The sequence below is a fragment of the Uloborus diversus genome, chromosome 10, assembly GCF_026930045.1.
Source record: "Uloborus diversus isolate 005 chromosome 10, Udiv.v.3.1, whole genome shotgun sequence".
Taxonomy (NCBI): Eukaryota; Metazoa; Arthropoda; class Arachnida; order Araneae; family Uloboridae; genus Uloborus; species Uloborus diversus.
This window is the reverse complement of record NC_072740.1, coordinates 126,762,375-126,784,323: the sequence shown is the minus strand read 5'-3', so window position 1 is coordinate 126,784,323 and position 21,949 is coordinate 126,762,375. Positions and strand designations below refer to the sequence as shown.

Sequence of the window (21,949 nt, the reverse complement as noted above, 5' to 3'; positions counted from 1 at the left end):
ACTTTAGATCTGCATTGCTTTCTGATTTTTAAATCTATACTACTTACTACTTTTGATCAACAGTATTTAGTGATTTTTAGATCTACACTACTTTCATGCATACACAAGAGACCAAATAATTTTTTTTACGAAAAAACTCTGCTCCCATTATGTTTTTCATGTAACTTAGCTTGATCTTTTAGTTAATCTGTTTTTACAATTTTCTCTCATAAGTGAAATCTGTTTGCAGTAATGAGCAATCCTTGTTTAACTTTTACACACACTTTTATCGTTTTTCAGCTATAATTTTAATGTATGCGAGTGTAATTGCCTTTTTGAGTTTAGTGCCTACACTAGTATCGTTTCTTACATATTTTGTTGTTTATATGCAGTATTTACTTGTCCACAGTTACTGTGCCACCCTATTCCACGGAAAATCAGGTGTTTACTGTATACATATATTAGATAAAATAAGTGGTGGAAAGGTTGCACAAATAAAGAGGTGCAGTTCGAAAACCTACAGATGCTGTAAATGTTTTTAATTTCATAAGATCTTATCTTTAAATAAAAACAAGTGGTATGTTACTTAAGAAATAGTACCCGCTATTAAGTAAATAACTTAATTTGTAAAAAATTTGTAAAAAGAAAAAAAAAATCCTTTTTCCAATATACTTAGGCTTGTTTTCCAATTTTAATGCAGTTGTTTAGTAATTCTCCAAAACGTTCTGGTTTAAACTGTTTTTATTGGCATTGTCTTAGATATAGAAAATGGCAAACTGTAGTGCTGATTTCAGGTTTTACTCATTTGAATTGAGAATTCCATTAAACTCATTTCACGGTACTATACAGACACTACAGTCAGCATCACAAAGACAAGTTTACATAAATGAAATCAGAGCACACACACACACAAAAATCAAACACATGATTAGATTCAATATCTTGGTTTATAATATTATTAGATTAATAAATGTCGTAAAATGTAAGAAATTCAGTCATCTTATAGGGTTTACATTTGTACTCCAGCTATTAGTTTATCATGAAATTCTCAGATGTTTCTCAGATGAAACAGTCACATCATAAGATCTAGGCAGGTCTGAAAAATATATTTCAAATACAAGTTAGAATAAAGATTAAGATTAAAAATAATCATTATTATTAATTTTCCTGGAATACAATGATTGAATTTTTTATCTACAATATACTAGCATGAAGTTATAAGGCAAACTTAATATAAAATAATTTACTTCACAAACAAGGTTTTCGAAAAATCAACAGCATTATTGTCACACATACTGCATATAAAATTTATGTTCGAAAATCTGCTAATTGCCATAGTTATATTGCGATAATTGCCATATAACTATGAAATGTATAGATGAAAAATATGATAACAACAGAGAGAGAGAGAAGGGTAGAGGGAAAGATAATCTTGATTTTGTACAATAATGATCAGTCTTATTTAATACTTAGCATTGTGTAAACAGTAAAATATGGCAAAAAAATTGAAAATAATTCATTTTAGGTATATTTTGATTCAGGGTGGCCACAGTAGGAGCAAAATCAGTTTCCCTGACTTTTCCCCGATTTTTCCCTGTCTGACAAAAATGTTCCCTGATTTTTCTTATAGCGTTATTCTATACCTTCTTAAGATGTATTTCGACTCCTCCTTGTTGGTGTGATACACCTAGCTGTATCCAGATCAAGATAAAATTTTTAACTGCTGCAGGTTCGACAAATGTGTGCGCTCGACTATTTTTAATTTTTTTTGAAACTCATATCCCTAAAAGTTGCATATGAAAGATGTTTAAAACCACTTTTATTTTTTTTCTAAACTGACCTTCGATTTTTTTAGAGGTCATCAAAAGTGATTTTCATAGTCAAAAATGGGACTTTTAGACTTTTGCATTTTGGCGAAAATCTATTTGAATTACATTTACGGCAGTTAATTTTACACATTGAGGTTAAAGTGCATAAGATGATAGTCTTACATGCTGAATCACGTGGCTGTAACTTAATAATTAAAATAATGGTAACAGGCTAAAGTTCAAAGTCAAAGTAAAAACTTTAATCATTTCAAAGGGGGATAACTCGCGTAGGGGACAGAAATACAGAATAAAATATGGTTAAAACTAATCACTGGAACAATGCTAATAAGAATATGTAATTGTTTCTGTATGTTTATTTACCCTTTATAGACTACAGCTCCTCAAATATAGGAAAAATGACAAAAATGATATTTTTAGACCCCTATAAACCAAAAGGGGATGGAATTAAAAATAAAATCTCTTGGCCAATTAAATATTCCATTCAAGTAAAGCAGTGATTAGATGTTGTATTAGGAATTTTATTTGCAGAGTCAAACCTTTCTTGCAGCATTTTTTCAGCTAGTTTAATATACTGAGTGTTCACAAGGATACATGCAATGTTTAGTAGCAAAAATGCAGAAGTTATACATTTCTGTAGGAGTTAAAATGTGACTTCTAGTAGTTCTTTGCAAGCTAGTCTTAGTATCAATTCCTTTTACGGTTCCTCTGATTCCGTTACATAGTCCATTACCATGTGATATTGCATAGAAATGCCATTCGACTCTCAAAATGACATCCGTTTTGTGATTATATAAATTAACAAAGTTCTTTATATTTGTGTACTGTATTTGAGTAAAGCATTTCAGTATGCTACATACTGTGTCACCACCAGAACTATAGTATGTTCTACTTGTGAGTTCATTTTCTCAAAATTACTGGCGCAAGAAATGAAAAACACAATTTCATTTCTTCTGTTATGTAGATAATGTTTTTGGATATGTTTAAGAACAGTTACATAAGTTAACGTACAGATAGTATGTTTGTAGGTATTGAAAATTTGTTACGTCTTGAAAGTTTTCTGCTTAAGTAAAAAGGTTTTTATAGGCATCACTGTTTTGCAAGCTATCAGAATAAAGAGAATTTGCAATACCATTTCCGCATTTAATCATGAAATATCTGTACTCAAAAATATACTTTTTAATAATAACTTCCCTAAAGATCTGGTTGAAAACATTTGCTTAAGTATAGCCTTCGATGAACATTTCGCTTCTTTTGAAGCCGTTTAACTGTGTAAATGTATGTATGATACAACCGTGACAAACCATTTTTTTGGATCCCTAGGGTGGAAGGATTTTACACGTTGGAAATGGACGACTGGCATGTTTTTGGATTAATCTCTTTGAATATGGACTTATTTTTTACTTTATGTTGATAACTGGAATGAATTCTGTCAAGTTGAACATCAGATTGGTTTTATTATAAATGGATCCCAAGATAAGATAATTTTGGTTATTGGGAGGTACTGTCCCGTGGATAGCTAATTATTTCCAACTTGTTTTCCTAATTAGTCGAGATGAAACCTCCAGCTTTTAATTTTAGGTCTGAGTTCTTGTTTATTGTTTATAGTTTAACATGTGGTGCATTTGCCCAATGTTACTCTATATTGCATATGCTGGAGTTTAAACACTCTCTTTCAGTTCATAGTTATTTTTTTTTTTGGTCTTTTGACCATATTTCGCCCAATCCAAAAAAAAGTGGACATGAGGATGAAAATTCAAATTTCCTTCAATATGGTTGAAATTTTGCATACACACTGTTAAAAGTATACTAGTTCATATTTTATTGAAAAAAAATTTCATTTATGTCATTAACATTCTTATTTTAATTACTAAAGTGGAACTATATCAGTGCGAACTAGACTGCACCAAAACTGCTTATGTTGCATGGTCTATTACAGCTGAACAAATAATTATAGAAATCTATGAAGTTTCACACATAATCTGACATTCATTAGCAACAGTTTTTTCCTGAAGAGAAATGTCTACTAATTTTCACTACAAAAGGTAAGCATATTTAATTATTCTTAATTATTGTGTCACACCCGCAACAAAAAAATGCATTTATATTTCCACAGAAAAATTTATTTGCCTAAAAGTTTTGAAACTTTGTATTCTAAAATAGTTTACTAAAGTACTTTGAATAACAAACACAAAAAAATTAATTAATGTTTTAATTGGAGTTATTAAGCGTTGCGGGTGTGACATGTTCCTGTTGCGGGTGTGACATTTAGTTAAAGTCACACCCGCAACATCTTTTTAAATTAAACACAAATGTAATTCTGGAATGCATGTAGATGACAGCACTAATGTTTTAACCTTTGACCTAACCTTTGGCCTTTGACTTATTTGTCTAGACACCAGTTAATTTAAAATTAGTATCTTTAGAGCATGTGCAGTTGATTTATTTAGCTTGGTATTCTATATTATTGGTTCTCCTAAGAAACATTTTTGTATTTCTTGATTTATAATTAAGGCAACTAATCAATAAGGTAAGATTTGTTTTTTTTTAAAATAAAACTTTAAAAAACCAAAACAATATTTTATCTTTTTTAATATGTATAAAAATGTATAATTTTGCTTTCAGCATTTGACTTTTTCCCCCTTTACTTTTTAAAACAAATAATGTAATATTAGGGACAGATTATTTTTTACTTCAAATTCAAAATAAATATAAAGAAATAATAAAAATAGTAATGAAACTTTTATTACAATATTTATTTAAAAAAACTTTGTATAAAATTCTGTCAGTTCAAGTTCTAAATGAATCAAAACTTAATGTTTTTAACTTCAATTGGGGTTAAAAAATTCAAAGAACTTCAAAAAAAAAAAAAAAATTTCAACAATATATTTTGGGACTTGTAGTGCTATATTTATTCACTTTACACATTTTTTTTTTTTTTGTAGAAGAATGAACAGCAGTGAAAGATTCCGAAATCATCGTAAAAAGATGAAAGAAAACTTGGCTAAATACTCGGAATATTTTCTAAAAGAAAGGGAAAGAAACAAAGCAAGAATAGAAATTACAAAGAAACTACTTTAAAAAATTACATCTATGGCCATGAAAGAAAAGAAAATGTAGAGGCAAAACCAGAATGTGAGGCAGAGAAAGTGTAGAGAGAGAAAGAAATTTTCGACAAAAGGGGCCACACCATCTCCAGCTGTAGAAGCAGAGTCGATGGCAATTTTTTGAAGAGCTCAAATCAAACCTTTGGTAATGCAATCCATAGACAGGTACAATCTTCTGTTAATGTCATACAACCATAAAGACTACAACATTAAAATTGCATGGTCATACTTTGCAAGGACTCATAGATAAGGAGCTGTGGATGGTGTTGGTGCGGTAACAAATAAAAAATGGTGTCACTTGCCGTTACAGCGTAGAGCAACAGTCAATTCTGCATCGGATTTTGCCATTTGAGCAGAAAAGGCTCTTAAAAAAATCAGAGTACTTTATTCTGCGGAGAGCGACATCACAAAAGATGTTGCAAAAATGTTTCACGCATGCTGCTGTCTTGTACAAAGCTATACCAAACTTACAATCAGTACACCATGTTGTACCGATCGATATGGGTACAATTCAAGTGGCAGGCACTAACTGCAGAAAGTGCACTGAAGATAGTTTCATTGCTGCCTCAGTCGGAAACGATCTCCCTTGGTAATATAAATGCTATTGGAGATTTTGTAGAATTAGTTTTGTTTTCTACCTCAAAAAAAAAAAAAAAAAAAATTGGTCAAATCAGGCAAATAGATGGAGAAGACATACAAGTAGAATACTTGGAAAAAAAAACCTTCAGAACATGTATACATCTGGCCCAATCAGTCAGACATATCATGGAAGAAACAGAACATTGTAATAAGAAAACTAACACCCCCTGAAATCATCAATTCTAGATTGGAAATGAGATTTATGTAAAAAAATTTTCCTTAGTTATTTGCAATTTCTCTAATTTATTACTGTGCTAATCATAAAATGTCTGATTGATAACTATTTGTGTATGTTGTTATTTTATTGGCCACACAAGTCACACCCGCAACGGCAACTTTGAATATTTTTTACAGTGAAACTAATTGAGTGAGTATCTAAATTTTTGTATAGAATAATTTGTTAAGTATTACTGTCTAACATTAAAAAAAACCAGTTTGATCAGTTGATATAATTCACAGAGTTTTGAATGTTTTGATCGCAAGGTGAAAATGCATGTCCTTTTTATGTCACACCCGCAACGGGAAGAAATTAATTTTTTAAAAAATAAATAAAATATCAATCAACTTGCAAATTGGCATCAATGTACCTGCAAGTGATCTTTATTGAAAAATATAAAAATTGAAACCTATACTCTAAAATATTTTTGCTGATGACTAATTTAGTTAGTGTAAATGTCACACCCGCAACTTTGGATTGGGCGATTTATTGAATCCTCCATAGCTGATGAGCTCTGGATTCATACTTTGTCTTTTTCCTATTAAATAGCTATTTGCAATTTTCTTTTTTCTCATCATTATTTTTTATATAATTTGTTTAATATTTGATATTTGGCTTGCAGATTTTATATTTACCTGGCTTTTTAGTTTTGCTGTATTGTGCCTCTATGGGCTTTGGTGTGGTCTTTTCAATATTTTTAACTTTTATTATAATTATATATATATAGAGAGAGAGTTTTTTCTTTAAATATCTACATAAAATCTAACAGTACTAAGATAAATAACACTAGAAGGAAGTCTATGCTGTGCTCATGATAGTCACTATGTTTAGTGGCTTTTAAACTGAAGAAATTCCTCTAGTGGCAGGAAGACAGAGATAGAACACTAAATCAGGAGTGTTGATAGATCTAATTCAGAATTACATTAATTTCTAAAGGAGTTTTACATAAAAAACACACGTGTTACCTGCATTTAATGCTTCAGGACTTTTTACTTTTACATAACTTTCTAACACATCACGTAACTCAGCAACAGCTCTTCTCCGACCATTAGGTTTCGTTTCTTGTACACATTCTCTCAAAAGATTTTCAATTTTTTCCTTTGCTTTAATAGGAATGGAATGTAATAATCCTGTAAAAAATATCCTCTAATTACTTTTACAGAGAAATAAGCAAAAATAAGAAATAACACATTTATACAGTCAAATCCTGTTACAACGAACTCCAAGGGATCGATAAAATATTTCGTTGTATCACAATGTTTGTTGTAACGGAATTGTCCTAAAACTTGAATTATTTAATTTAAAAAAGTTTATTTTGCAAATCTACACTGTATGTATGAAATAAATATGCAACATTTACCATTATTAAACATCTAAAATATAATTACACACATTAATTATTCTGGAAAAACAAAGGAAAAAAATATTGAACCCAGAACTTTTATTCATTGGACGTTATCACAAAAAGTATTGTTATTTCCTTTGAAGGAAAGATTTGGTCCCAGAGGACATTAAAAAAGATTCTAATTTATGAACATCACTTATAGAGACCACAAGAAAAGTTGAAAACATGCTGACCCCATGGGCGCCCATATGCAAAAATTGTAAGGGGGGGCTCAGAAATTTTAACCATGGTTTAGCAGGATATTTTCCCCATTGAAGCAGATTTCAGGACAGATTAGTCATTAAAATTTGACATTTTTAATTATTTATTCATTAATGGCTGGAGAAGAAATATTTTTATATTTTTGCAAAGAAAAAAGTATTAAAAGCAAGAAAGTTCTAACTTCCAAGGGGTTGACCCCCCCTTGCCCCACTATATGGGTGCCCTTTGGCTGACCCCCTTGCTAATTTGCAGGGTGCCTTACGTTTTGGCGAGCAGAAATTGACTGTGCATGGCTAGACACTGGCTTTTGCTGTCACACACCAACTTATGTTTCAACATGAGTAGATTTCCATCTTACTCTGTTTCGAAAGCAGAAATAAAGTTATCACATTACGACTTGCGTAAGTCTTTTTTAGCTTCTGAAAACAGCATTGAGTAAAAAATATTCAAACGGACATTGCAAAAAACATTTCGTTGTAACAAATTTTTGAAACAAATTTCTATGTTAAAACAAAATTTTTTATACATTATTATATATTTTTATAATAATGTATAGGCTATAAATTTTTTATACATTGATGGGTTTTTAAACGGGGCGTAACGTTTTGTTTGTTGTATCCGATAAAATGTTGTATGGGTACTTGTTCTAATAAGATTTTACTGTATAATCATAATCTTATATGAGTTTACAGCAAAATATTTTAATATTACTTTGAAGTGAAACTCAAAAAACCAAGATTTCCATTTATTCTTGTTTATTTGGACATCATCATAAATCTTCCCCAGTACTGCAAACAATAATTTTGGAAAAGCACACTATCAGGTTTCTTGGCGTGGGGAGTTTTTTTAAGTGCAATTGGATTGCTAAGGATCCCTGCATTTGAGTTTTATAGAGGTCAAAGAGGTTATTGATTTGATTTTAGGGATTACTAAGTCAAAAACAAAGTTAAAATGAGGTACATGGTTCAACATTCAGACACTAAAAGGATTGCTTAACTATTTGGGTATTATTAGAAATGTAAATAGGATGTTTAATAAGAAACTTTATTTAAACAATTACGATTTAGGGATTATCAGGGAGTTGAATAAAAGCAATTTGAGCATAGTTAAAATTTTCTATACCAGAGCTTGCAGTACTAGGAGTAAGATAGAAGAACTGAAAGGCATAATTATAGAGAAGTTGCATGTTATTGAAGTTACTAAGACTTAGCTACCAAAAATGATGCAGATTTATTATGTAGAGTACACTTCTGATTACCCAAGGAATAGTGTGGCACCGTAACAGCAGAAAAGCAAATTCACTGATAATCCGCTAACCAGGTAAAAACGATGCCAGTGCAATAGCTTAAAAATATCAACAACACTTGCATACATTTAAACTATTTCTAAAAATAACAGTGCATGTAAAAAATGAAAGCAAAAATTTTAAAAGGATAGCTGATTATTGAAAACGGATTACACACATTTGCGAGAAAATCGTGCAACCAGATTACCTGCAGCACATGAACCTAAGTTGCACCAAAAATGCACAGTAACAGTGTAGTCCAGGATCTGAAGGGGGTTGAGCATGCATGGAAAGGCTGACGCAATATTATTTCTGATTATTGTTACAGGCACGATAGTGATTATGAAACCACATGTCATCACCCCCTGGGTGGTGGACAACCCCGGGGGAGAGGGGAAAGCAGTGGAGGGAGCCGTTTGCTAAAATACTCATTAAAACACTCGCAAACTATTTGAGATAAAACACTGAAAAAGGTGGCACTCGACGCAGCAAAACAAGGGCTTTATAAAAGCTAAATATGATTATGGTCCTATCTTTGTTGGATTACGAGTAAAATTTCATTTTTTGCAAACAAGCAAAACATTTGTATAAAATACGCAAAACAAACTTTTTTTTATCAAGATAAATTCTAAATCAAAATTGTTTAATTATTTTTCAAATAAATAAAACCCTAAATATCATTATTCAGTCTGTCAAAACTATTTATGTATTGTTAAACGCGTTAAAAAGCAAAATGACAGTAGCAAGCACAAACACAATTCGCAGTATAATTCAGGTTCTTTAGGGAGGTTTTGAGCATACGTGGAAAACCTTATACAAAATTATTTCCGATTATTGTTACAGGCACTATAGTGATTATGAAAACACATGTCTTCTCCCCCCTCCGTGGTCGACATTCCCGGGAGAGGGGGGCAAGTGGGGGGGGGCGCCGTTTACTAAAACACTCATAACTCGCAAACCGTAGGACGTAAAACCAGGGTTGGCAAAAACCCGGGTTTTTCTACAAAAACCCAACCCACCCGGGTTTTTGTGGGTTTTTCTAGGCTTTTCTGGGTTTTTGTGGTTTTAAGTTTTATTTCTCTATATAGGTACTGTTATATGGTATTTGTATTCATTACTGAAAAAATATATTCATCTAGTTAAATTTCTGAATCACATTTGATTAGTATCAATGTATTACTTATTAATATTATCAATAATTTTAATTATTACATACATTAACAATAATATTAATGATTTCAATTATTAAAATTAATTCTAAAGTTAAACTAATTTTTTATTACTGCAAACATTTTAGAATATGTTTTAGTAGCCATAATAAATAGTTTTTGTAGTTACAATAATAATTAAAACCATTTTTAAAGCAGTAATGCAAAATAAATTAGATCCAGAACCAGAACTTGCCTAATTAAAAAAATGTTTAGTTCTTGATCAAAGCACTAGATGGCATGACTGTTTCTAGTGGAAAGGTCAAGAACAAGACACTGGTCATCCAATCAGAGATTATTGCTGAGGCTGACCAATGAAAATAATCTTTAGCCATTTCTTGGTTGAATGTACACAGTAGCAGTAGCACATGGTTTTAAATCAAAAGTTAGGTTAGTATTCCCTTTTTTCCTCTTGTCTTAAATTTCATGCTTTGAGTTAAGTTATTCAAAATGTCAAATAATGGTGGAGGTAGGAAAGTAGCTACTGAATGGTCTGAAGTTTTAAATTTAGAGAATGACACAAGAGTAATGTGCAAATATTGCAAAGAAAAGATATCCAGGAAAGTTGAAAGGGTGAGAAATCACTTGAAAAAGTGCATGGCCAGAGAAAGGCAGCAACATGGAGCACATAATGCAGATATTAGCTCTATTGATGATCAAAATGGATCTGCTCCTGATTCTTCTGATGCTGATTGTATTGTTTCTGCTGAATTTTTGAATCCCATTCAGAAAAAACCACGTATTCAAGGTTCAATGACCAACTTCGTACTGAAAACTTAAAAAGAAGAACAATGCATTATTGATAGAAAAGTTGCTGCATTTTTCTACTCTGCCAATGTTTCCTTTAGTGTGGTTGAAAGTCCCGAATTCATTGACATGGTAGCTGCATTAAGACCAGGGTACTCTTTGCCTAACCATAAACAGTTAGGAGGGACTTTGCTTAATGAAGCATCAGAAAAAATCGAACAAAAGATGAAGGAAGAAATGGCTGGAGCTTCTATCACTGTTATACAAGATGGATGGTCAAGCATAAAAAATGATCCTATCATCGGTTCGAGCTTACATACAGGTAAGAATACCTATCTTTTAAATATTGTAGACGCGGGATCTAAAAAAAAAAACTGCTGAATGTTGTGCAGAAATTGCTTTGAAGTCCATCGAAGAATGCAAGTCAAAATTTGGAAAAGATGTTTTTGCTGTGTGCACAGACAATGAATCAAAAATGGAAAAAATGAGAGATATTGTTAAGGAACACCATCCTAATGTACTCACATTTGGTTGCTCTTCACATTTTTTAAACTTAGTGGCGAAAGAAATTTCACCTACAATCATTTTGAACCAAGTCATTGAGGTACAAAAATATTTCCGTAATCATCATCAACCGCATGGATGGCTCAAAGATTATGATTGTTTGATGCCTCAAATACCTAATACTACTCGCTGGAATTCACACAAAGAGTGCATTTCAAGCTTTTTGAAAAACTATCATAAATATGTGACAATTGCATCTGAGCACCAAAATGACTTTGAGAAACGAATTTCAAAAATATTGGATAATGTTGCAATTTACAAGGAGTGCTTAAATTTAGACAAGAAGCTCACGGCCATATCCTCAGCTCTTGATGAACTCCAAAAAGACTCGACTACACTGTCACGTTCTGTGGAAATTTGGAAAAATTTGATGGAGTCGGATGATTTAAAACCGCACAAAGAAGTTATAAAAAAACGGTACACACAGATAATTGGCCCTGAGCACTTTTTGGCCAATATAATGGATGCAAAGTATAGAGGGGAAAGACTTGATTCAGAGGAAGAGGAAGAAGCTGAAGCATGGGTAATGCAGTACCATGCAGAGTGGTTACCTGCAATAATTAAAGACACAGACTATTTTCCTAAATCACTTTTCTCAGAAAATATTGTGTCACAGTTTTCAGCTGCAAAATGGTGGGAAATTCTGAAACATAAAGTACAAAAGAACAACAAGGTAGATTCTGATTTTTTACATTTTTTCCAATCCCTCCACTCTGTTCCATCTAGCTCTGCTTCCATTGAAAGGATCTTCTCTACATTTGGATTTGTATGGTCTAAGTTGCGGAACAGACTAAGCTCAGAACAATGTGAAAAATTAGTTAATATTTACAAATATTATCACAAAAATAAAAGTGAAATTGATTTTGATTGGTAAACTGTAACAATTAGTTACAATTATTTTAAATGTATTACTCTGTAAATTATTTGAAATATATTTTGCATTCAATATTTTTATTTTGTCATCATTTGACTTCTGAGTTTAATCAAAACTATCACCAAGCATTAATTTAGCATTTTTTTTCATTAACAAGAAGTTAATCAATGGTTCATTTTTAAAATTTGTTTTACAATTTGAAATTTGCTATCAAAAAATAAATAATTAAGTATTAGTAACAATAAGTAGTAGCATAAATAGAAAATTTTTCTGAATAATGATTTCAAAATTGAAAATTTAAGATTTTTTTCCTCCTGAATTTTTAAATGTGAAAGTACTAATTGTATGTAATTATACAATTCTACATTCAAAGAATTATTAAGTAATACAAGTAATTAAAATTAGTTAATAACATTTGTGATTCCTTCAAAGTGGAAAAAAATGGTTATTGAGAAGGGTCAAGACTCTGCATTTGACAAAAAGCATTGGTTATTATATTGACAAGAAATTTTTAATAATGAAACTGATTCAATAAATAAATAAATATTCAGGAGATAAATTACTTCAAATACACCTGATTTCATATTTTCATTTACTAGTGATTTATAGATAATTTGGATAAAATATATAATTTTTGAAATGTATATGTTTTACTAACTCAGAAATTATCTTTAACAAAAACCCACTTTTCACAAAAACCCGGGTGGGTTTTTGTTGGTGGACCCGCCCAGAAAAACCCGGGCGGGTTTTTCTGGGCTGGGTCCACTTTGCCAACCCTGCGTAAAACACTGAAAAAGTGGCAATAGATGCAACAGAAAAAGGGCTTGAAAACCTAAATATGTTTATAGTCCTATCTTTGTTGGTTTCTGAGCAAAATTCCTTTTTTCAAACAAGCAAAAATTTTGAATAAAATATGCAAAAGTTTTTTTTTTTTTTTCAAAGATAAGTTCTTTATTAAAATTATTTAACTGTTTAGAAAATCAATAAAGTATGAAAAAATGTGTTAAAACGCGAAATAGAAATAGCAAGAAGCACCATTTAAGTGTTAGCGCTTTGAATAAAGTGGCAGCATGTTAAGGAGAAAAACAGCCTTATCCTTATGACGCAAACCATCCATTCTGCAGTTAACGAACTTATTCCAATTGTAAAGTATGCATTTATGGCTTTTGTTTTATAATAATTTTGTTATATACTGCATATACTTTTGTTATATACTTGGTTACATTAAAAGGCTCTGCTAAGGTACAGGGGAATTGATCCAATAGTACAGTTTAGTAATACTTCTTAGCACATGTTGACGGAAAGTAGTTAATGATAGAATTAGCGCTACTATCACTCCTCTTGACTTACCATTTATTTAACTTTGTTTACGTTCAGTTAAAACGCCGCTCTGTTCCATCACATGACGTAGTCGGCAATCCCACGTTTTTCGCTCGTTAGAGGGCGACACCTATATTAGACGATTATGCATATTTGTACAAATGCTTAGCGATGATTGGTTGCAGTGTTCTGCATGCATATGGGAAGCATCTGACAACCTTCATGTCCCATCATGCATCAATATGTTAATTTGGTTTTGAGATATAAGGAGATTTTTCCTTACTGAACGACATTCTCTCTCACTCACTTACTCAACAGAGGTAGAGAGTTGCTACTCTCTACCGCTTGGGCTGCTTAGCCATTTTTCAAACGTTGAGCATGTGCTAGTCGCAAGGGAAGATGTTGACGAGGTCACATTAGATTTAGGCTCAGTGTTGTTTGTGATCAGATATGCAGCCATGTTAAAGTAAACCGGTGGTCTTTCCATATTCATTTATTTTAAGTTGCTTTTAATGTTTTTAGTTAGAAAATAAATGTTATTGTTTTTCAAAAAGTGCTTCGTTCATCTACAAGTTTCAAACCAATCACTCTGCTAAATATCGACTAAATGGTATCAGATGTCTACTGCATTCGCTAAGACAACAGTTTAGATAATTAAAAATCAGGTTTCAACTAGTCCGATTTCGGTGATCTTGGAAGGATTGATGTCATTAGAAGGGAGGGAGAAGAATGAATTAGGAACGTTTAAACATTGATTTTGCACTTGTTAAGTTGAAAGGTATGCCCCCCCCCCCATGAAATGTTTAGCTTATCATCGCCATTTTTTTATTGAAGTGTGAAGGACAGCGGATAAGCCACCCATGGAAAATCAAGAGTTTACAGCATTGCAGAATATAATTTGTAGAAATAAACAGACTGGATGAAAGAAGTGGTGAGGTTCTATTTCATGTTAGGACACTTGCAATGAATTGGTCATAAAGGATAAAACTAATGATATTGATATGGTTTTGCTAAGGCCATTTAATTTAAACCAGGGTCAAGATGAACGAATGTATCATGTTATTAGTGATATGTCTAGTAAGGGATTAGCTATCATAGTGGGGGATTTCAATTTCCAGGGCACTGATTGGAATATTTTTTACCCAAGTACTGGCAGAGAAGAGAAATTTTTGAAAGTAATTTGGGGCTGTTTCTTAGATCAAGTTGCAATTTAGAGAACTTGGCAGGATGCCGCCCTAATCTAGTTTTCTGTGATGTGAGAAGTTCTGTTCAAGGTTTGTCTGTAGGGAATCATATTGAAGATAGTGACCACAACAGCATTAGGTTCTAGATTAAGTTTGATACGCACAAAGATGAAAATTTCACGTTTGAGCCCAATTTCAGAAATACCGATTTTGTTGCACTTAGGCAGAGTTTAAAAGAGGTTTTTTCTTCAGGATTGCATAATAGCGATGTAATTGTGCAGTGAGCAGAGTTTTAGGGAAAACTACAGAAAATGTTTGGGGATTCTGTTCCATTTAAGAGAATAGGTGTATTATCAAAATTTGGTATATGTGGTTCTCCAGGGAGATTAAAGAATCTCTAAATTATAAGCAAGTCACTTTTCACTGGTTTAAAGAAATTTGTCAGTGTGCAGATAGGCTTCAGCATTGTTAGGTAAGAAATAAATTTAAGGATTTGGTACAGATTCAGAAAAGAGAATTGGAACAAAGGCTAGCAGATCACATTGATAGGATCCTATGAGATTTTTTACTTATGCTGATTCTGGGTAAGTTTGAAATAGTCAAAATTGGCCACTGATCCACGAGCATGGAAAAGTAATTCAAAATGATGAAGATATTGGAAAAATTGTAAACAACATTTCTCCAGTGTTTTTGAAAATAACTGTATCTCATCAGTTCACAAAAGTAAGATGCAAGCTGTTATAGAACCTGAAAATTTCGTGTTTTACACAAAGGAAGTTTTCTTTAATTTGAAAAAAATTAAAGCAACTAAAGCTTCCAGACCTGATAATATTTATCCAAAAATTTTAGTTTAATGTGCAAATGAATTACTGGATGTTAACTTAAATATTTTCAATACTTCTTATAACTCAGGGACAGTGTCAGAGGACTGAAAGCTGGCTAACATATTGCCACTTTTTAAGAAAAGGTTTAAAGGTCATGCAAAGAATTATAGACCTGTCAGTCATTCAGAGGTTTGTAAAAATTTTAAAACTTTAATCAAAATCATATTTATAAATTTCTTAGAGACTAATAGTTTGTAAAATAGTTTGCAGTATGGTTTTAGAAAAAGGAAAATGGTGTGCTATTAATTTATTGGACTTCAATGACAAGTGTGCCATGAATTTAAATAACAAAAGTATGTGGATATTGTTCACATTGATTTTCAAAAAGCCTTTGATAAGGTGCTGCATGTTGTTTTACTCAGCAAACTAGCTGCTATAAGGATAAGAGGGATTATTTAATTTGGGATAAAAATTCACTGACTGGAAGGAAAAAATAGTTTTAAGACTAAATCATTCTAACTTGTGTGATGTTCTAAATGGGGTTTCTCAAAGACCAGTTTTAGGGTCACTTTCGTTTGTCATTTTTATGAATGGTATTCGTGAAAATATTTTTTGGAAACATGAATTGTTTTGCAGATGATGTTTAAGTTATTGTGGCTATAGAAAATGAGGAGCAAGTAAAACACATTACTAAGTGGGTATATAAGTGGGGTATGGCAGTTAAGAATGGGAAATTTCAAGTGCTAAAACTTAGGTCATGGAAATAAGCAGTGAAGTTATTTACACAGTTCAATTATTTGTGATTTAGAAAATGTTATTGATCTGGCTGCCATAATAAATCAGGATTTTAAGATTAATCAACAGCACAGCACAGAAAGTGACAAAGTCAATAGAATGCGTGGGTTTATCAATAGGTCTATTTCAAACAATTCTAAAACGGTTTTGTCATGATACAAAAGTTTGGGAAGACCTCACTCGGAGTATTTTTTGGTCTTCTATGTTTTAATTTCAGAAAAGATATTTCATCACTAAAAAGGATTTAAAAAGGAGGGTTACTAGGCTAGTAAGAGGCTTTTTATATTTAGATTATAATACCAGATTTAAAAGGCTTAATATGTACAGCTTCAAGCAAAGTACAGTCAGAGATGACATGATTCAGTTGTTTAAATGTATCAAAATGAAATACATAAATAGGTTAAAGCTATTCGAACCTCAGGCCAATATGGAAACTAGGACTTCTACTAAGAAATTCTACTTCAGCAGGGTAGTGGGCACTTAGAACAGCTAAGCAGAAGAGGCTGTAATGAACAAGGCGGTAGATAGCCTTAAGAGGGCTATTGATGTTTACTGGGGACTAATGAATTGAATAGGCTGTGGAGTTGGAGTCGGACTGATTTTGGGGTAAATGAGTCGGAGTCATTAGAAACCATGCCGACTCCGACTCCAGGGTTAATTTTTTCTTTCATTTTCATTGACTTTCCTTGCATTTTTTAAAACTGACTACCAATTGGTTCGATTACATGTATAAAAAGATACTAGTGTGAAAATAACTACTGTTATGGCAATGAGCTACCTTGAGTGCTTACTGGACTTTCTGTAGCCGTCCCCTAGTTTTCTTGCTTTTTAATTTAACTAATAGCAACTGTCAGCAGACGGTTTTGTTGCCTAACATTTTCAAGCAATCATTTTCAAATAAAAATAGAAATATAGTGTTCTGTTCAATCTCAGTTATAAAATAGAAAAAGGAACATAACAATTTAGTAAGACAAGGCCCGTAGCTCATGTGGAAACTTTTGAGAGTGATCGGAAAATTCAAATAAGTTCTGGAGCGAAAACACGAATCCAAAAGATCCGATGAAATAATCTATTTTTTTTCTTTATTAACAATATTTCTATAAGCTTGGTTCTCACTAAAAAGTATAGAACAAAATAAGTGTAGATGATTTCTTGGTTACAACACTCAATAATTGCAGTTAATCTTAAAATCTTCAGATTAAGGTTAATTCTAAAGCAGCCAATAAAATTTAAATTAAAAATCTAGCGAGGAAGAAATATAGGTATAGTAAAAGCTATTCGTACACATTTGTATACCACCGCATTTTTTGTAAAATTAGCTCCTGACGTATATGTGGCCTATTTTTGTTGAAATTTTATTGTTGAAATATAATTTAAAATATATTCGGGAAAACTTTCAGAATTAAAGTATTTATATTTTTTATAAACACTGAAATTAACTTGGGAAGTCACCTACCAGATGGGTGTCACCCGAGCCAAACCAACACCTCTCAAGAACTTGGACTTTGAAAAAAAGCTTTTTTTCTCTCAAGTTACAGCTTTCAAAAATTCAAAGCACATGATTTGATCAATTTCTATTTGTTAAACATTAAAGGGAAGGGGGAATTACAGCTAATAATTTTCAAAAATTTTTTAATGGATTTTTATGTCATCTCACCTTTAAACACTTAACTATTGGAAAATTTGATTTTTAAATTGAATTTCTAACATTGTATGCGTCTTGAGTTTACAATAAAAAACAAAATGAAATTTTCATAAAAAAGAATTAATATTTCAATCTCTGTTTAGAGGTTTTCCCCTTTCCCCTGAAGGGAGAGAGGGAATTGAAAAAGTGCAATTTAAAAAAAAAATTTTTAATCAGGAGTCGGAGTCGAGCATTTCAAAATCCAGGAGTCAGAGTGGGGGTCAGAGTCTGCCATTTTCCTTTCAACTCTGCAGTCCTGCCAGCTAGGCACAGAGACTGTTGCTGGCTGTTACATTTGTATTTTTATATCTTTGGTAGCACAATGCAATATTAATGAAGTTTCAGAAACTACTGCTGCATGTCTGCAGATATGAAATATTTTTCAGTTCATGGTGATAAGGGATTATAATTTAGAAAAGAGTGCATTGAAGTATTATTTGTTTTCATTTACTGAAAGTTGGAGTTCTGTTGCGCAAGATCGCTGACAAATTCAGTCTGTAACAATATAAACTCAGTGCATCGTTTTTTTTTTTTTCAGTTTTTTCGTAAAACACATCAACACTTGAAAAATATATATATCATAAAAGTCTTGCAGTCATATGCTTTGAAGTCAGTTTACAGGTTGTTAACCAAATATGAGAATTTTAAATTAGCATTACTTTTGGGAAAAACTATCAAAGTTGAGCAGTGAACAGGATTAACATGTTTTAAGCATTGGAATGGTACTAGTTGGACACCGAGGGTGAAACCGTTTACTTTTTTAATCTGTAAAATTAGCTCATACCAGTAGAAATTGTTGAAAATTTAATTACAGAACATATTCAAATATCACTAACTTAACGCATCAATGAATAGAAATATCCCAAAACTGAAATATCAACCATCAGAGTAAAGCATCTCATTAAAGGGTACTAATGAGACAAATGTTTGACCAAAAGAGAGAGGCGTCATTGTATACAATGTATTTTCAGCTGCAGATTGAAAAATGCCAGTAAATGACAGGTGTTTGTTAAAAATAATTCTATTTGCACTGTAAGTTATATTTATAAATTTACGTAAAAACATGTTAAAAATTTTAATGGAACAAAATATTGATTTAACTGTGAAGTTTAATATAGATATAATCTAAATGTAATTAAAGCTAAAAAACTGTGGAACACACCTGCACTTTCTAATTTTTTATGGATGCGATGACCGTCAAAATTAAAAAATCCTTCAACTTTGTGCTCATCAATGTTAGATAAAACTTGCTTGCATGCTATCGCATACATAAGCTGACCATACTCCGACACAAATGAGCAAGAAGTATTGCTTGGATTATACAGTAGCTGCAAAGTGATCTTCTGAAAACATATTTCATTGCATAGCCCATTACTTGAAGTCAGCTTGTTAGTATCTGAAATAAGTTTCAATTAAAATAAGAAATACATTATTAAGATTAAAATTAATAACACGTTAAAAGTTTTAGTTCAATTTTATGCTTCAATCACACAAAAGACTCTCTGTCTTATTATTAACTCTTATTATTATTAACTCTTATTATTATTAACTCTTAAATTTTACTCTTATTATTAAAAAAATAATAATAAGAGTAAAAATCTCAGAACAATATAGAAGAATGAGAACTATTAAAATGCACTTAATCTGTCAATTGCAATTAAGTGGACTGATTAACCTAAAATGCACATTAAAATCAATTGAATGCATTCTATTTAATGTATTACATATATACAGGAATACTTTATAGACATCATAGCTAGCACTTTCTTCATGGCATACAATATACAAGTAACAAAGTGATGACCAGCAGTGGGCTCTGGCCCAGCTAGACTAATTCCAGTCAATTTATTAATCCCCAATGAAGATCAAGAGCTGTCTTACAACTGTTTGTCTCATTGCAAGGAACAGCCACTTTCCGAAAACTAATTGGTTTTTCCATCTGAGCAGAAATTAAGCCCATAAACATCCTTCATTTAAGTAAATTTAAATGACTGGTTTATATCTATACTAATAATATAAAGCTGAAGAGCTTTGTTTGTTTGAACACACTAATCTCGGGAACTACTGGTTCGAATTGAAAAATTATTTTTGTGTCGAATAGTCCATTTATTGGGGCTATAGGCAATTTTTAAAAAAAAAAATCAGATTGACTGAAATGCGACCCACAGTTGCGAAACAATCATCATTGTTTCGCCAGCTATCAGAATCAAAAGAATTTGCAACACCATTACAGCATTCAACCAAGAAATTAATCTACTTAAAAATATACTAATTAAAAACCATTTCCCAAATAATCTTGTAAATAATATTTTCTCTAGCATAACCTTTAACCAACACTTCGCTTCACTGTAACCATCTTACTTTTCACATGTATGATTTTTCCGGAGGAAACCACATGTTTGGACTCCAGTTCATGATGTTTTTTGAATTAAGTTTTTCGGTCGACATGGAACTGTTTTTTTGGTATGAAACTTTTATTAAATTATTTTTTATTCATTGGATTGGTTTTGTTTTAATTTCATTTTTATTTACTGGCACGAAAATGGAACTGATGAATACGGATTTAAATTTGCACCCGGACACATAGGTAAGACTTTTGTTTTTTGCTGGCGGTAAGGAGGAGGGACATTATTGATAGCCTTGGCTTCTAATGTCCGAGACGAAACCCCAGTACTTAGTTTTAGGTCTTAGTTCCAAAAATCTGCATTCATTTTTCACCTGTGGTGCGTTTTGCCCAATGTAATCCTGAATGTTGATTTTTTTGGAACTGGACATCCTATTTTTAGTTTTAGTAGAAAATTTTTGGTCTTTTGACCATAGGATGAAGTTTCCACTGCTGAAGAGTACTGGCTTCATCTCTGTCATTTGTCTCTGTTCTAACCATATCTGTTTGTTGTTCTATTGATGTTTATATTTACCTGGCTTATTTGTTTGGCTGCTTTGCGCATCTTTGGGCTATTTTTTCCTCTTTAATACGTTTTCAATACATATATATATATATATATATATATATATATATATATATATATATATATATATATATATATATATATATATATATATATATATTCCCTAGATAATTTTTCATACAATACATAGGAACAACATACTTCATAACAAACTTAGCATGCAATAAATCCCATTATACACACATAAGTTAAAGAGCTTACACACTATTTTCTTACTCTTAAAAGCTATACCTTCTCTTGCTTCAAGAAGTATAACATTAGAAAATTTAATAAACGGTTAAGTATACTCTTTAAAAAAAATAAAAAGAGAGAGAGAGAGGGATGAAGACAAATAATATTACTTTTTTGAAGAAATGCGGTGTTGTATGAATTCAAATAAGATTTTTTTTTTTTTTTGTAATGTATTTATAAATGTGTAAATCTCAATTGAGGAAGAATATTTAATAGGATGGAAAACATTTTTGCAGTACAAAGGATTGCATCTCATTAATATGATTTAGTGAGAATTGAGAAAAGCTCCATAGAACTCAACATAAACTGATTCACAAAGTTTTTTAGTATGAAACATAGTAGTTACAAAATGAAAAAAAAAACACTAAAATTGTGTACTTTTGCAGGGTGTTTTACACACTAAAAACTAAAAGTATTAACAAGATTGGTAATATTTTTACATGTTTTATACTTCTCACCTGATGGAAGAAAAGACTTATCAATTACAACTAAATTGTCCAAATCAATCGCAATTAGTTCTCCCTCGCTTGTGACGACAATTGCATCTAATGAAAATGCAAAATAAAGAAAGTACCACTGGGGATCTTCTTCCTATAAAATAAGAGTCATTATACTGATATCTAATCCTGCTGATGAGTTACAGTGTATATCTACATCTTTTAAGATTACACTTGCTTAATATTTCTTTTAAACAAAATTATAGTTTAAAAACTGCAACATTTATTTAAAATAACTAAATTCTTGTTTGGAGATAAAGAGTTAACTTCAGTAGCTTACAAGCTATAAAAACTTCCACGTACATAAATTATAGGAAAACATATAACCCCTTTAAATACCTTAAAAGAATAGAAGCATCAAATCAATGGATAAAATAAAATTCACAAGTGGCA

The 21,949-nt window shown here is 31.5% G+C and overlaps 1 protein-coding gene across 1 annotated transcript in view; it reads right to left on the bottom strand.

Annotated features, from left to right (window-relative positions):
* Nucleotides 1–702: 702 nt before the first annotated feature.
* LOC129231503 (uncharacterized) overlaps nt 703–21,949 on the bottom strand; it is a 40,704-nt gene continuing 19,457 nt past the window's right edge. Inside the window, 4 exon segments of the mRNA XM_054865832.1 lie at nt 703–1,075; nt 6,734–6,898; nt 19,022–19,255; nt 21,518–21,650. Coding sequence (XP_054721807.1) covers nt 1,017–1,075; nt 6,734–6,898; nt 19,022–19,255; nt 21,518–21,650 — 591 coding nt within the window. The 3' untranslated portion in view covers nt 703–1,016.